The 13,536-nt window shown below is 36.5% G+C and overlaps 1 protein-coding gene and 1 non-coding gene across 6 annotated transcripts in view; one reads left to right on the forward strand and one right to left on the reverse strand.

The window, feature by feature from the left end:
- Nucleotides 1–13,536, forward strand: part of Slc39a10 (solute carrier family 39 member 10) — a 119,151-nt gene that overhangs the window by 67,566 nt on the left and 38,049 nt on the right. For 4 of the 5 annotated variants that reach the window (XM_074071311.1, XM_074071312.1, XM_074071310.1 and 1 more), the window contains one exon: nt 11,523–12,523. In XM_074071311.1, coding sequence (XP_073927412.1) covers nt 11,534–12,523 — 990 coding nt within the window. In that variant the 5' untranslated portion in view covers nt 11,523–11,533. Of the gene's footprint in view, nt 1–10,073; nt 10,175–11,522; nt 12,524–13,536 lie in introns of those variants that run through there. The other variant, XM_074071313.1, reaches the window with a different exon arrangement.
- Nucleotides 2,269–2,371, reverse strand: LOC141422879 (U6 spliceosomal RNA). The gene has a single exon (XR_012447582.1). It is a non-coding gene; the product is annotated as a U6 spliceosomal RNA (small nuclear RNA).

Genomic DNA, 13,536 nt, shown 5'->3' on the forward strand with positions numbered 1-13,536 from the left:
TCAGTGCATTTTTGCTAATCTCAGATGTTCTTTGTATCTCCAAGTAGAACAGATGTTGCAAAATTATAGGTAGGTTTTTACAATATAGTTTCAGATTCTTGCTAGTGAAAGGTTAAAAAGCAGAATGCAAGTAGTTGTTTGGACATTTAATGTGAAAGTGTAGGTTTGTACATAAATGGTTAGAATGCAGTAAAGATGGATTTGATGTGTTGATATTTCTACTTTTTAAGTTAGTGAAACGGGACAAGCATGAATTATACCTAGGCTCAATTAGCATGCATCTACTGTTTTCATATGAATGTCTCTCAGTGGCAAAATTAGTGATGGCCTGAACTGTGCTTGCTTATTTGTTATTTACTGATTTATTTATTCATTCACTCATTTACTTAAAGAGTTTCATTGGCATTTTGAACTGTGAATATGACTTTAGTAGATTAAATACCTGTAGAAGTAAGAATACAAAATGGTAGGTGAGTTCAGGTGTTACTTCCTTTGTTTTGCAGAGGGTAACTAGTGACAGTGTTGGGATGAACCAGATAAAAGGTTTCTGATTGCTGGTCTGTGGTGCTTTAGACAAATGTAATGCAATTGGTGGACACACAAAAAAAAATGAGGATGAAACCCAAGTTATATTACTGTTAATAATTTATACTTAAGTAGCATTTACATATTATAAAAATAGGAAAACAATAAAAAGCATAAGCCTTTTACCACTTAAAAATGTGATTCTCTTAGTTAACTGTAAAATAAAGCAGAAATTAATAGCACCACATCATAGGTGGTGATATGACAGAGATTTGGTGACTTGTACAGACTTATAACTAATACGCCAAGTTAGACTCTAACAGATCTTTCACTCCTTGACTAAAATTTCTTCATTGGGCATATAGGCTCATTGCTTCTCATTTCTTCTGCTCCTAATGTTATGGAACCACAGAAGGAAACTAAATTGATACCTGACTAACATTCTTATGAAGCTAAAGACTGATGAAGCCATTCACTGATAGAAATAACAGTTGTGTTTATGTAATTCGAGATATAAATAAAAGTGATATTTTACCATTATTTGAAGACATGCAATAGTGAAATCTTAAAAAAAATTCCTTTATAAAATTAGGAAACTGATCAAATAAATTTTCATGTTAAGTTTACTTAAAGCATGGTATATTTACATTATTCCAGTTGAGAGTTTTAGTGATTTTTCTTTGCATTTCTACCACATTGACCTTCAGAATACCAATTGGGAACATTGAAAAAGCTAGTTTTGAAACTATGATAAGCTATTTGTATTATTTTTCTATGATTATTATCATTTGTGTGTATGTATATGAGAGAATGGCAATGCAGGTATTAACTTTTGGTTCTTTGACTTGGTCTTCAATTTTCTTTTTAAAATATATTGTAGATTAAAGTTCCTTTTCTTTTTCTTTTCTTTCTTTTTAAAAAGGAAGTGAGTGGATTGTAACCAAGGTATATCCTGAGTTATGTGCCCTTCCACTTAACAGAAACGTCATGTTGGAGATAGGATTATTTAGTATTTACCAGTCACATTTCTTCTTATATCAAGCAATCACTTCAGTAAATAACAGCATTCACAGCGAATTTTTTTAATAATAACTATTATTAGAAGACAGTTCCTTTTCCCTTTAGAAAAAGTCTTTGTAGTACATTATAGGTGGGTTACTTCAGTGATGATCCAGCAGAGTTCTAGTTTAACGATGTATGTATGCTGGTGTAGGAGAAAGAGACCTGACTTCATTCTAATCAGATAAATGCCGCGATCTTGAAATCTCACTTCTGTCATGTTGCACATCTTCTGTGAGTCTCAGATTCTTTCTCTATAAAATGAGAGTATTAGGTAGTCTTAAGGGTATTTTCATCTTAAATTTTCTACACTTCTGTTCCTCTGTATGGAATAAAAAGCAGTTGTCTTGATACAGTATCTGTAGAATGATTTGTAATGATAGCAATTAGTGTATAAAGCGATGTAAACTTTAATTTTACTTGATAAAACCTGTATGTAACTTGGCATTTTATTCAATAAAAACTACAATAGAAAGACTTTAAAGTTTTTTGGAAGCCTTTTTAGAAGAACTTCCTATGGAAAATAATAACTGTAGTTCCTCTTTTTTTGTTGCTAATAAATAAAAATTGTGTGCTTTCTTTGTATACAAGATTGTGTTTTGAAATAATGTATACTTTGTGGAATGGATAAATTAAGTGAATTAACTTAAGCATTATCTCACACATTTTTTTTTTTAATGGTGAGAAAAAAAAAAACACTTGAGGGATTTTCGTGTTACCCTTTGCAAGGTCTATTTAATCTTCTCTGTATCATTCCAGTTTTAGTGTATGTGCTGCTGAGGTGAACCCTCATTCCTCTCACTTTAGGATCTAGTTAGTCTTTCTTTTAAGTATAATCATGTGCTTTATACTAAGCAAGATCTTTTGGTTACTAAGGACAGTTTTTTTCTTGTTAAAAATAGATTTTTCTATTACAGTATTAAGAGTACATGTAAAAATGGGTGAAATTAAGTAAGATCTGTAGTTCAGTTAATATTGTATCAGTGTCAGTCTCCTGGTTTTGAAATGTCCTGTCGTTATGTACGGTGCTGTCATTGGGGAAAGCTGGATGAAGAGAACATGGAAATTCTGAAGTGTTTTTATAACTTCTTTTGAATCTCAACTTATTTCAGAATTAAAAAGTTAAAAACTTCATCTTCGGGGATTAAGTTTTCAGGTTTTAAAAAAAATTCTGAGTTTACTAATTAAAAGTTAAAATATATATGTTCTATGTAGGGGTTTAAAGCTAAGTTTTGAACTCTAATGTGCCTGCAGAAAAATACCCACATTTTCATGAAGCGAAGTACACTCATGTAACCCTGTACCTAGGTGAAGAAACAGAACTTTTAACAAATTCCATGATTTCTCCTACTCACTTCCCATACCAAACTGTAAACACTATCCTTACTAAATATTTAGTTCTGATATTACTGCTAAATACAGGAGAACATTATGTGAACATTATTTTTTTCTTTGCTTCCAAAGCAAAATATATGCATCAAAAATAATATAATAATTAGCATAATGACTACATTCCGTTACTGTAAATTAACTCCACTCTTAACTAGAAATTATGCTGGAAAGCTGGGTGGAACATGCCCATATTCCCAGCACTTGGGAGGCATAACAGACATAATAAAATATTTTGGTTAAGATGTTTGAGTTCTGTAAGTGGCATGTTAGGGCTGAGTCTTTATATGGACTTGTGTAACATTTTTCCCACTCCTTTCTCCACCCCAAAGATACTCTTTGTGCTATGGATAGGAAGAGATCCCTATGTGGAATGCTGGGCAGGCTCCATGAATTACAGCTGAGATGATTTACCAGCCTCCGAGTTGATTTAGGCTGCGTGACTAAGCTCTTGTGAACGGACCATGAGAACCCAGAAGTGTGACTTCTACTTCCCTTGCTGCTGAATTTCTGAACCAGGACTTCCTTTCCTTGTCTGCTCCCATTGGTTGAACTAATGCCCAGCCACGTAAGGCTGATAGTTTCTAAATGACTGCAGAGAGCTGCCCTTAGACCTGGAGCAGTTGTATGAGAAAAAGAAAAAAACTTGATTATTTCTTAAGCTCCTGCAGTTTGGGAGGGGTCTCCATAGCTGCTGAGCCTGTACTAGCAATGAATACTTCAATTTATGAATGATGTACTTAAAAAAAAAAAAAAAAAGAAAGAAAACCTTAGATGGGTGCTAGTGGCTCACGCCTGTAACCTGAAATGTTAGGATTAAAAGCCAAATCTCCAACTTAATGTAGCTTTAGAATTAAATACGTCTATAGACTAATTATTTGCTAAAATTCTTGCCTTATGCATGCCATGCATAATCCAACCTGATTTATTCACATAACCATAAAATATTCAGTTGACTAAAGTATCATTTTTAACAACGTTTGGTAGTTTCTTGTTATATAAATAGTGAATCTCAAACTTCAGCTTGCTTTGAGGCACACTAGGAAAGCCATTGACTTAATAGGTAGGGTGGGGTGTGATAATTTGCATTTCAAATTTCCAGGTGGTCCTGATGCTGCCACTCCCACAGCCACATTTTGGCTAACCGCTGACATAGGTTATGTGATAGCGCCTCACATTTATAGAAGAGCACTTAGAAGAATGATAAATACTTGCATTCCATTATCCTTTTCCACAGATATTAAGTGTTTTGTCACATTTCTTTAGATACCCTTCTCTTTTTAAAATAGATAAAATACTGTAGATGCAGTTAAATATGTGTACTTCTCCCACCAGCCAATTCTCTCCTTCCTTTCCTGAGATGATAACCACTCCTCAGGATGTAATCAGACCTATGTTACAGTCTCATTGCATGTGTTAATATTAAAAAAGAATTTTTGCATGTTTTTAAATTGTCTGTAAATGACATAGCATGTAACTTTTAGTAATTTACACTTTCATTACCACATTAATTTTTCTATTTATTCTTCCACTGATGCATTTAGATGTGACAGGCAGACTGCCTTCCTTATTCGCCTCCTTTTGCCTTGGGGGCTGTTGTGCCCCAGGTTCTGTGACTATCCCCTCCTCTCATGTATGTACTCAGGAGAGGTAGCCTCAGCCCTAGAGGAATGAATGCTGACTGGTTTAGGTGTTTCTCAGTGTTTGGCTTTGACAAGGTCTTTGGTACAGACCTAATCCAAGATATGTAAGGAAACATGTAGAAGGGACTTCAGGGAAAGATTTTTCTCTGTGGTGGTTAAAAACTAAGGACCAGCTTTGATATGATTATGCAAGAGTGGAATGATTGTAGTAACGGCAATTATTTTGAGACTCGAGGATGATGATAGCAATAGCAGTTACCTCCAGGACAAGTTTGAGAATGGCAGTGCTTGGGGTTTTGATGTTGTAGTTGTCCTAAAATCACCCATGCCTGCCAGTTTTGTTATATGTGGAAGTTTTCTTATTTTTAGACACTTAGAGTTGAGTATTCTTGTTCTTTTCAACCAAAGCATTCATCTTAGAAGATCAGGCTTGGTGGTTTAATCCCTGTAATCCCAGCTACTTATGGAGATCAGGATTGTGGTTCCAAGCCAAGCTGGGCAAAAAGTTAGTGAGATGTCCATCTCAACCAGTCAGATGGGCATGGTGGCAGCAAGTGTGATCCCAGCTATGCAGGAAGCCATAGATAGGAGTATTGTGAGCTGAGGCCAGCCCTGGACGCATAAATTCAAGACCCCAACTGAAAAATAACAAAAGCAAAATGGGCTGGGGGCATTGGCTCAAGTGGAAGTGTGACTGCCTAGTTAGCTTAAGGCCCTGAGTTCAAACCCAGTTGCTAAAACATTTTTTTTCAATAAGGATTTTTGAATTTGTCTACTTGTGATTTAGTCAGGAAGGGTAGCTAGAAGTGGGAATTGGGGCTGTAAAATATCATATCGGCTTTAGTAGGTGCCAGATTGTTTCAGAAAATGGTTTATCAGTATATATTTCTATTAGCAGTATCAAATCAGTTTCCATTTATCTGCATTAGAAATTTACTTACCATCTAGCATTGTCACACGTTGATTACATATTGTCAGTATCTCCTGTTAGTGTCTTGGGACATTATCTAGATTTGCATCATCTAGGGTATCAGTAACCAACTTTTTTTGCTTATATCTTTGATATAGCTGTCTATGTAATGTTAAGAGGTTTTTCCTTATGAATGTATATTTTGTATGTTCTGGATACTGATCTTTAATACATATTGTTTATATATACACATGAAAAATATCTTCTAGTATTTGGCTGGTCAAAGCTTTGTTTATGTTATCCTTTTTGTAAATTTAAAAGAATTCAATTAAGCCAGAAATTTTTTCTGTATGGTATATACTTTCTGTGTCTTGTCTGAAAAATCTTTCCTATCCCAAGTCATAATGACATTCTATATTTTCTTCTAAAACTTAAGAATTTGCTTTTCACTTACAGGGCTTTAATTCTTTTGAAATTGACCTTTGTGTATGCATGTGTGAAGAAGGACCATTTTCATAATCAATATTATTGATTTTCTTTCTGAACTCTGCTGCACTGGCCTATTTGTCCTGGTGCCAGTTCTGTGTTGTTTTGGTTAGTATAACTATGAAAAAAGTCTTTATTATGTGACTAATCTTCTGAATTGTCTAGATTGTCATTAGGTTTTTGTTGTTCTATATGAATTTTTGAACTTGTTTGTGAATTCTTCCCAAAATAGTTATCACGATACTGACTGGCCAGGCACCTGTGGCTCATGCCTGTAATCTCTGTCAAGGGGCAGAGATCAGGAGGATTGCAGTTTGAAGCAAAGCCAGCCCAGGCAAATAGTTCACAAAACCCTATCTCGAAAAAGCCTTCACAAAAAAGGGCTGGTGGAGTGGCTCAGAGTGTTGGCACTAAGTTCAAGCCCCAGTTACCCACTCCCCCCACCCCCCGAAAAAAAAAAAGATATTGACTGGCATTGAATTAAAGTTGTGCGAACACAGAGGAGACTTTATATGTCTCATGTGATATGCTCCATGTACGTAGATGGTCTCTCTCCAGTTTTGCAGTTCTTCTTTACTGTCTTTTTGTAATATCATAAACTTTTCCTTTTGATGGTTTCACATGCTGTTTTCCTTAGCTCATGAAACCATGTAATTCCATTTTGTAATTGGTTTTCATTGGAAAAGATTTGATTGACATGCAAGGGCTTTGGGTTCAATGCTCAGCACCTGATACTATACTCCCTGTACTGTTAGGTAAAATATGTGTGTCAGAAAATACACTGAGCATAAGTGCCATGGATTATCACAAAACGAACATTTGTGTAATATTACTCAGGTCAGGAAAGAGAACATTATCACCCTTTGGATCGCTTTACTTTGATCTTTTCCCATTTTCCCCTACCTTCCTTTCAAAACATGTAAGGTGTAGTGGCCCAGGTCTGTAATCCCAACTATGCAGAATGTAGAGATTGGGAGGGTGGAGGTTCAAGGCTAGCCCTTGGAAAAAATTAACAAGACACTATCTCAAAAAACAAGATGGGAGCTGGAGGTGAGGCTCAAGTGGTGGAAAAGCTGTCTAGCAAGTGCAAGGCCCTGAGTTCAAATCCCAGTACCACCAACAAAACAAAACAAACTAGGTGTGGTGGTGCATGCCTGTAATTATAGGTACACAGGAGGTGGAGGTAGGAAGATAGTGATCTGAAGTTTGCCCCATCTAAAAAAGTACACTAGAGATGCCGCGGGACCCACTAACCAGAGCATCAGAGTGGCTCTTTTAAGTCTGCAAGTAAAAATGGCCTCCAATAAAACTGCATTGCAAAAGATGGGAAAGAGTAAAAAGGTTGAAGAGGCAGGAGCCTGTGGTGGAAGTAGTTCTGGAGAGGTGGAAGGGATTTATAGATGCTGACAGTACTTGGGAATCTGAAGAATAGTTACAATGTTCAGAGTTGACTGTAGCATTTCTTAATTCTCAAAAACTGGTAAAGAAAAAGATGGAATATAAAGAAAATACCTGACAGTGAATCCAATGATAGCAAAGCAAAGGAGGAGAGAGAGCCTGCTGCCAAACCAAGAGGCTTCACCAGGATTCTCAATACTGAAGGAATCATGAGTGCCACAAACACCATGACATGGAAAAGATGCTGATGAGAAGGACTTGGTGCTGACTAAAGAGGCAAATATGAGGTGCTCTCAGGTCGCAGTTGCTTTTTATGAAGAGAGACTAACTTGGCATTCTTGTCTAGAAGATGAATCTCAATAATGGTTTGCATTGTTTTTTATATATATATATCTGTACACACACACATGCACACACCCGGGTCTGGTATTTTGAATTACTGTTTGAAAGAAAGCCACATGTTAATGAAAATCAAGTTTGATATGTTGGTTTTAAAAGTAGTAGTGGGGAAGTTTTTTGTTGTTTTCATTAGCTATACTGGCTTCTTTGAACAAATAAAATAAAAGCATTGTGAATTTGTTTCCTTTATCTGAAAAGAATATTTAATGCCGTGCTATATCCTCTGCATTTGAGAACATGGTTTTTTCTAAATGTTAGGGAAATTTTCCAGGCACTAATCAGAACTTATCTTTTAACTGGTATGTCTTAGAGCTATTCTTAGAGCTATTAGAGCTATTCTGAGTGTTTTGTGCATGCATATACATAAAATAATTAAATTGGGTTTTGGGTTTTGGGGGGTTTTTTGTTGTTTTTTTTTAGATGCTGAGGATTGAACCAGGCTCTGAGCATGCTAGGCAAGCTCTGTACTACTGAGCTATGTCCCCAGCCTTTGTTCTTTGGAGGAAAAGTCTCACTAGGCAGCTCAGGCTGGCCTCAAACTTGCAATCCTTCTGCTTCCACTGTCTAACTGCTGGGATTACAGGCATGCGTCACCACGTCTGTCTTGTTTTTCTATAGACACATGAATGCAGTAGTTTGTTTGCAAAATTCCCTATTACCACCATCAACAACTTCCCCACCCAGATGGAGACACTAGACAAATCCTGGTTTGTTTTAAATAGCTAAACAAAAGTAAGTGGGCATTTAAAGGTTCCTCTAGGGAGCTAGTTCTTTACAGAAAGTTGAAATTTGTGCACTAAAAAGTCATGAATCATGGAATATCTCAGACTTGGCTTATGGAAATGTGAATTAGCTGGCTAGAGATGTTGGCAGTTTAGGACCTACTAGCATAAAGGGGTGAACAAATGTTTATAAACTGTTGACCTGCATGCTTTTTCTTTCCTCCAACTCACTCCTTATGTGTAGGCTCAGTCTTTGCAATATTTGGGTTACTGGTTCTGCAGAAGCCAGGAAAACAGCTTTGTATAATCAGAATGTTATCCAACTGTATATTGCTTACTTTATTGTAAATAATGGTGTTTTATATTCCTTAATTAAAAAAAAAGTAAACTAAAGTAGAAAGGGCTGGTGGGGGTGGCCCTGAGTTCAAACCCCAGTACAGCCAAAAAAGAAATTATCTTGGTTTAGTTTTGCTCAATTTATCTTTATACATTTTATTCATTGGCTCATTTTAACTTTTTAGTATCGTTTCTTTTTTTTCTTTTTTTTGCAGACTGGGGTTTGAACTCAGGGCCTATACCTTGAGCCACTCCCCTAGGCCTTTTTGTGATTGTTCCCCACCCCCCCCCCACCCCCATAGGGTCTCACAAGCTATTTGCCCAGGCTGGCTTTGCAGTCCTCCTGATCTCTGCCTTCTGAGTAGCTAGGGTTACAGGCATGAGCTGCCAGCACCCAGCTAATTGGTTTCCTTTGATGTTTGCCATCTTTTGAGGTGAAATTCACCTCTGTTAACTGAATGAAGGTATAGTATCAATTTCATTCCTGTATGGTATTCGGTTGTAGGATTGATGGGTTTTATTCACTCTACTGTTGATAAGCATTTAGACTTTTATCAGATTTGAGCTATGATTATGATTATGTGGATATTGGTGTTGGTGTGTTTTGGCATCCATACACATGCATTTCTTCTGAGTAGAGCTGCTACGTGAGCAGATACACTTCAGTTTGACTTTTGACAGATTCTGCTAAGTATACTTCTTAGTAATTTGGTAGTGTTTCCAAGACTCCTACCCATTTTCCATTGGTTGTTTTATATATAATTCTCCCATTTCATACTGATTTGTAAGGTTTTAAAAAATAAATTCTTGATTGTAAATTGTGGTACTTTGCCTAATCCATGGCTTTTTTTAAAGTGATGTCTCTTGATGAACAGAAATTCTTAATTTTAATGAGGCATATGGTACCAGTCTTTCCTTTATAATGCTTTTTGTGTACTATCTTGAAGTCTTAAAATTAGTTTCCCAAATAAATCTTCTAGGTGTGCCTTTCCAGTAACAATAGCCACAGGGGGCTGTTGGGCACTTGAGTGAAGATGTGCCATGTGAGATATATGCCTCATTTCAAAGGCATAGCCGTAAACAGAATGCAATGTATTTATTGATAAAGTTAAGATATTATGGGTTCACTAGAATATAGTATGAAATTGGCTTCATCTGTTTATTCTAGAAAACTTAAAAATTACATAATTGGCTCACATTCTGTTTTTGGATTCTAGAAGTGTGCTGTCCAGTGGAACTTCCTATAGCGGTGCATGTGTTCTGTGTCTGCACTGTGCAAAGATGGCAGATACTAGCTCCATCAAAGAGTGAGCATACAAAATATGGCTAGGGTGACTGAGAAGCTGCATTTTAATTTTAATTTTAGTTAACTAATTTTTTGCTGTTGTTTAGAAAGGGTCTTGCTATTTAGCCCAGGCTGGCCTCAAATTTGGCTCTTCCTGCCTAAGCCTTCAAAGTGCTGGAATTACAGGTGTGCACTTCCACACTCAGCTTTAGTTAATTTGAATTTAAATATGCACTTCTGGCTGGTGGGTACTATATTGGAAAGCATGTTTCAGGACACTTACTATATTAACATTTGTTGTCTCACAGTCAGGCTCACAATCTTACCTATAATTGTTTTTTTTATATAATGTGAAGTAAAAATCAAGTTTTTTTTCCAGAAAATCTCATTGACCAAACACCAAGGAAAAGAATATCTTTTACTGTTTTTAGATTCTTTATTTTGTTCTTTTGCTCTTTGTTCTTTAACCAAATACAACTTGGTCTATCTATTCTTAAACAAAATACTATACTTTTTTAATAATTAGCAGAGCATCTGCTCCAATCCCCCCCACCTCACAAGTTTTTCTTGATCATTTTTAACCCTTTCTGTTTCCAAAAAGTATTAAAAATAACTTTGGTTTTCACAGAATGCCTTCTAGGGTTTTGATCAGGATTGTACTGGAACTGTAAAACAAGGCAGTTTTAAGCATAATACAGCCATCCACTCTGTGACACAGCCAGCCCTCTTTAATTTAATGTGTGATCCTTTTCCATGTAAATGTCTTATATGTTGTTTTTGTTAAATTTATTATTACTATTTTTTATTTTTTCTTTCTGTGGTATGGGGTTTGAACTCAGGGCCTCATACTTGCTAGACAGGTTCTTTACCACTTGAGCTATTCTGCCAGTCCTAAATTTATTTTTAGCTGTTTATTACTGTAAATGGTATTGTTTACCATTTTCATTCTCTAATTATTTCTCCATTTGTTAGTAATGACAGTTTCACTTTTTTCTGATTCTTACCCATTTTATCATTTTTCTTGTCTTTCTATACTGACCAGAATCTCAGTTTGCAGGGATCAGCAAACTTTTTGTAAAGAATCAGATAGGAAGGAAGCCAATAATCCCTGCATAAATACTGGTGTTTTCCTTAAAGGGAGTGGGAATAATTTTTGAGTCTTGAGCAGTTTGCACTAATTTGAAGAACTGTATACTATTATGATCAACTCAAATGGCCATTTTAAATGGGGAATTGGAGAGGGAAGGAGTGAGTCACAGGCATAAAAAATGGGGAAAAACATTTGGTTAGTAGAGTAGGAGCTTTGAGGTTGAGTATTTTGAATGTGCTGAGGTATAAAGTAATCCTTCTGTGTTTTTAAATCCCTTTAGGAGAAACAGAAATGAAGGTACATATGCATACGAAATTTTGCCTCATTTGTTTGCTGACATTTGTTTTCCATCATTGCAACCATTGCCATGAGGCGCATGACCACGGTCCCGAGGAGCTTCGCAGACATCATCGTGGAATGGCAGATGTGGATCCCAGCAAATTTTCTGTGCAGGCTGAAAATGAAAAAAAATACTATATTGAAAAACTTTTCGACCGTTATGGTGAAAATGGAAGACTTTCCTTTTTTGGTCTGGAGAAACTTCTAACGAACCTGGGGCTCGGAGAAATAAGAGTAGTTGAGATTAATCATGAGGATCTTGGCCACGATCATGTTTCTCACTTAGACATTCTGGCGGTTCAGGAGGGAAAGCATTTTCATTCACGTAGTCACCAGCACTCCCACAATCACTTAAATGCAGAAAATCACACTGTGACCAGTGCATCAGCAAAAAGAAACCATAAGTGTGATCCAGAGAAAGAGACAATTGAAGTGTCTGTGAAAGCTGAGGACAAGCACGTGCGTGACCATAATCATCGCCCGCATCATCGCCATCGTTCGCACCTCCACCCTGACCACAACGCGACCCGCCCTGTCCGTAACGATTCCATGGCTCACGGTGAGCGTGCGGAGCCTCTTCATGGACCTTCAACAGAGACCAACAAAACACAAGAGCAACCTGAAATTAAGTCGCGGAAAAAAAATAGGAAGAACATCGAGGAGAAAAGCAGCGAAAACCCCGAGGTTATCACACCGCGTTTCCTCCCGAGCCGCGATCAGGGGGAACAGTATGAGCACAATCGAGTTCACAAACCTGACCGTGTGCACAACCCAGGTCATCCTCACCCGCATGCTCCAGAGCGGAGCGCTCACGACCCTGATCCGGATAATGAAGGTGAACTTCGACACACGAGAAAGCGAGAAGCACCGCATGTGAAAAAAAGTGCAATTTATTCCGCTGCTAGCCACAAAGATCATAGTGAAGATGATCGCCAACACGAAGTAAGTACAGACGGTGTCCGCGCTGCTCGGTGGTCTTCACATCACGTGCAGCCCTTCGTAAGGATAAGGTGAAGAGTAGAACCGCGTTAAAAGTCACTTCCGCACGTTTAGCTAGGGAACAGCAGGTAACAGCCTACAAAAACCAATAAGGAATCAAAATCAGTATGAAGATTTTTTTTTTTTTAATTTGGATTTTCACTTGTCTTGTTTCTTTTATTTTGAAATTGTAAATGTTTTTTGAAAACGTTTATTTTAATTCTTCATTGTACCATGTTGCTTATGTGTTATTTGACTCTCCAAGTTAGGTTTCACTATTACTATCCTTAGCTGGTCTCTAGGAACTTGAAAATTAAAATTCTGTTGTTCATCCTATCCTTTTGAGGAGTAGCTAAAACAGTTTCTTTTTCACAGTTATTAATTTATTAACTACTAAGTGGTTTCACAGTCATTGTATCTCTAAAGTTAGGTATTGTGTACGTGTTTTATGCTTGCTTTTTCTGTTCCTTTGTGACAAGGCCTATTTACTCAGGATATTGATCTTTTCTCAAGCCTTTAACACATGTAGAGTGACTGCAAAAAGATACAATAATAGGAAAGTCCAGGTTTTTCCTTCTAAACTGTCATACTCCTGGATACTTTGTCTCCATTTAAAAAAAAAAAACTTTACCATAGGCATATTTTTTTTGTTTCATTAAAGATGTACCAGCACCCTTATTTATTTTGATTTTTAGCATTCTTACTACAGTTTAGAAAAAAATTGAATTTGTATATTGTTCATATAATAGAAAGCAGTACCATCAAATGTAAAAAATGATCTTACCCTTTGCTGTTTCTGTCACTGTCATTGAGATATGTTTTGCATCTAAATAAATAACTTTCTTCCCTGGCTAAATCATCATATATTTTGGATTTTAGCAGTTATAAACACTGTCTTAGTAATACACATTAAGATCATAGTGTGTTTTTTAAAAGTGTGCATTTATTACTATGGACAAGATTCTGGAAGCTTTTAT

Source organism: Castor canadensis, chromosome 4, assembly GCF_047511655.1.
Source record: "Castor canadensis chromosome 4, mCasCan1.hap1v2, whole genome shotgun sequence".
NCBI classification, from domain to species: Eukaryota; Metazoa; Chordata; class Mammalia; order Rodentia; family Castoridae; genus Castor; species Castor canadensis.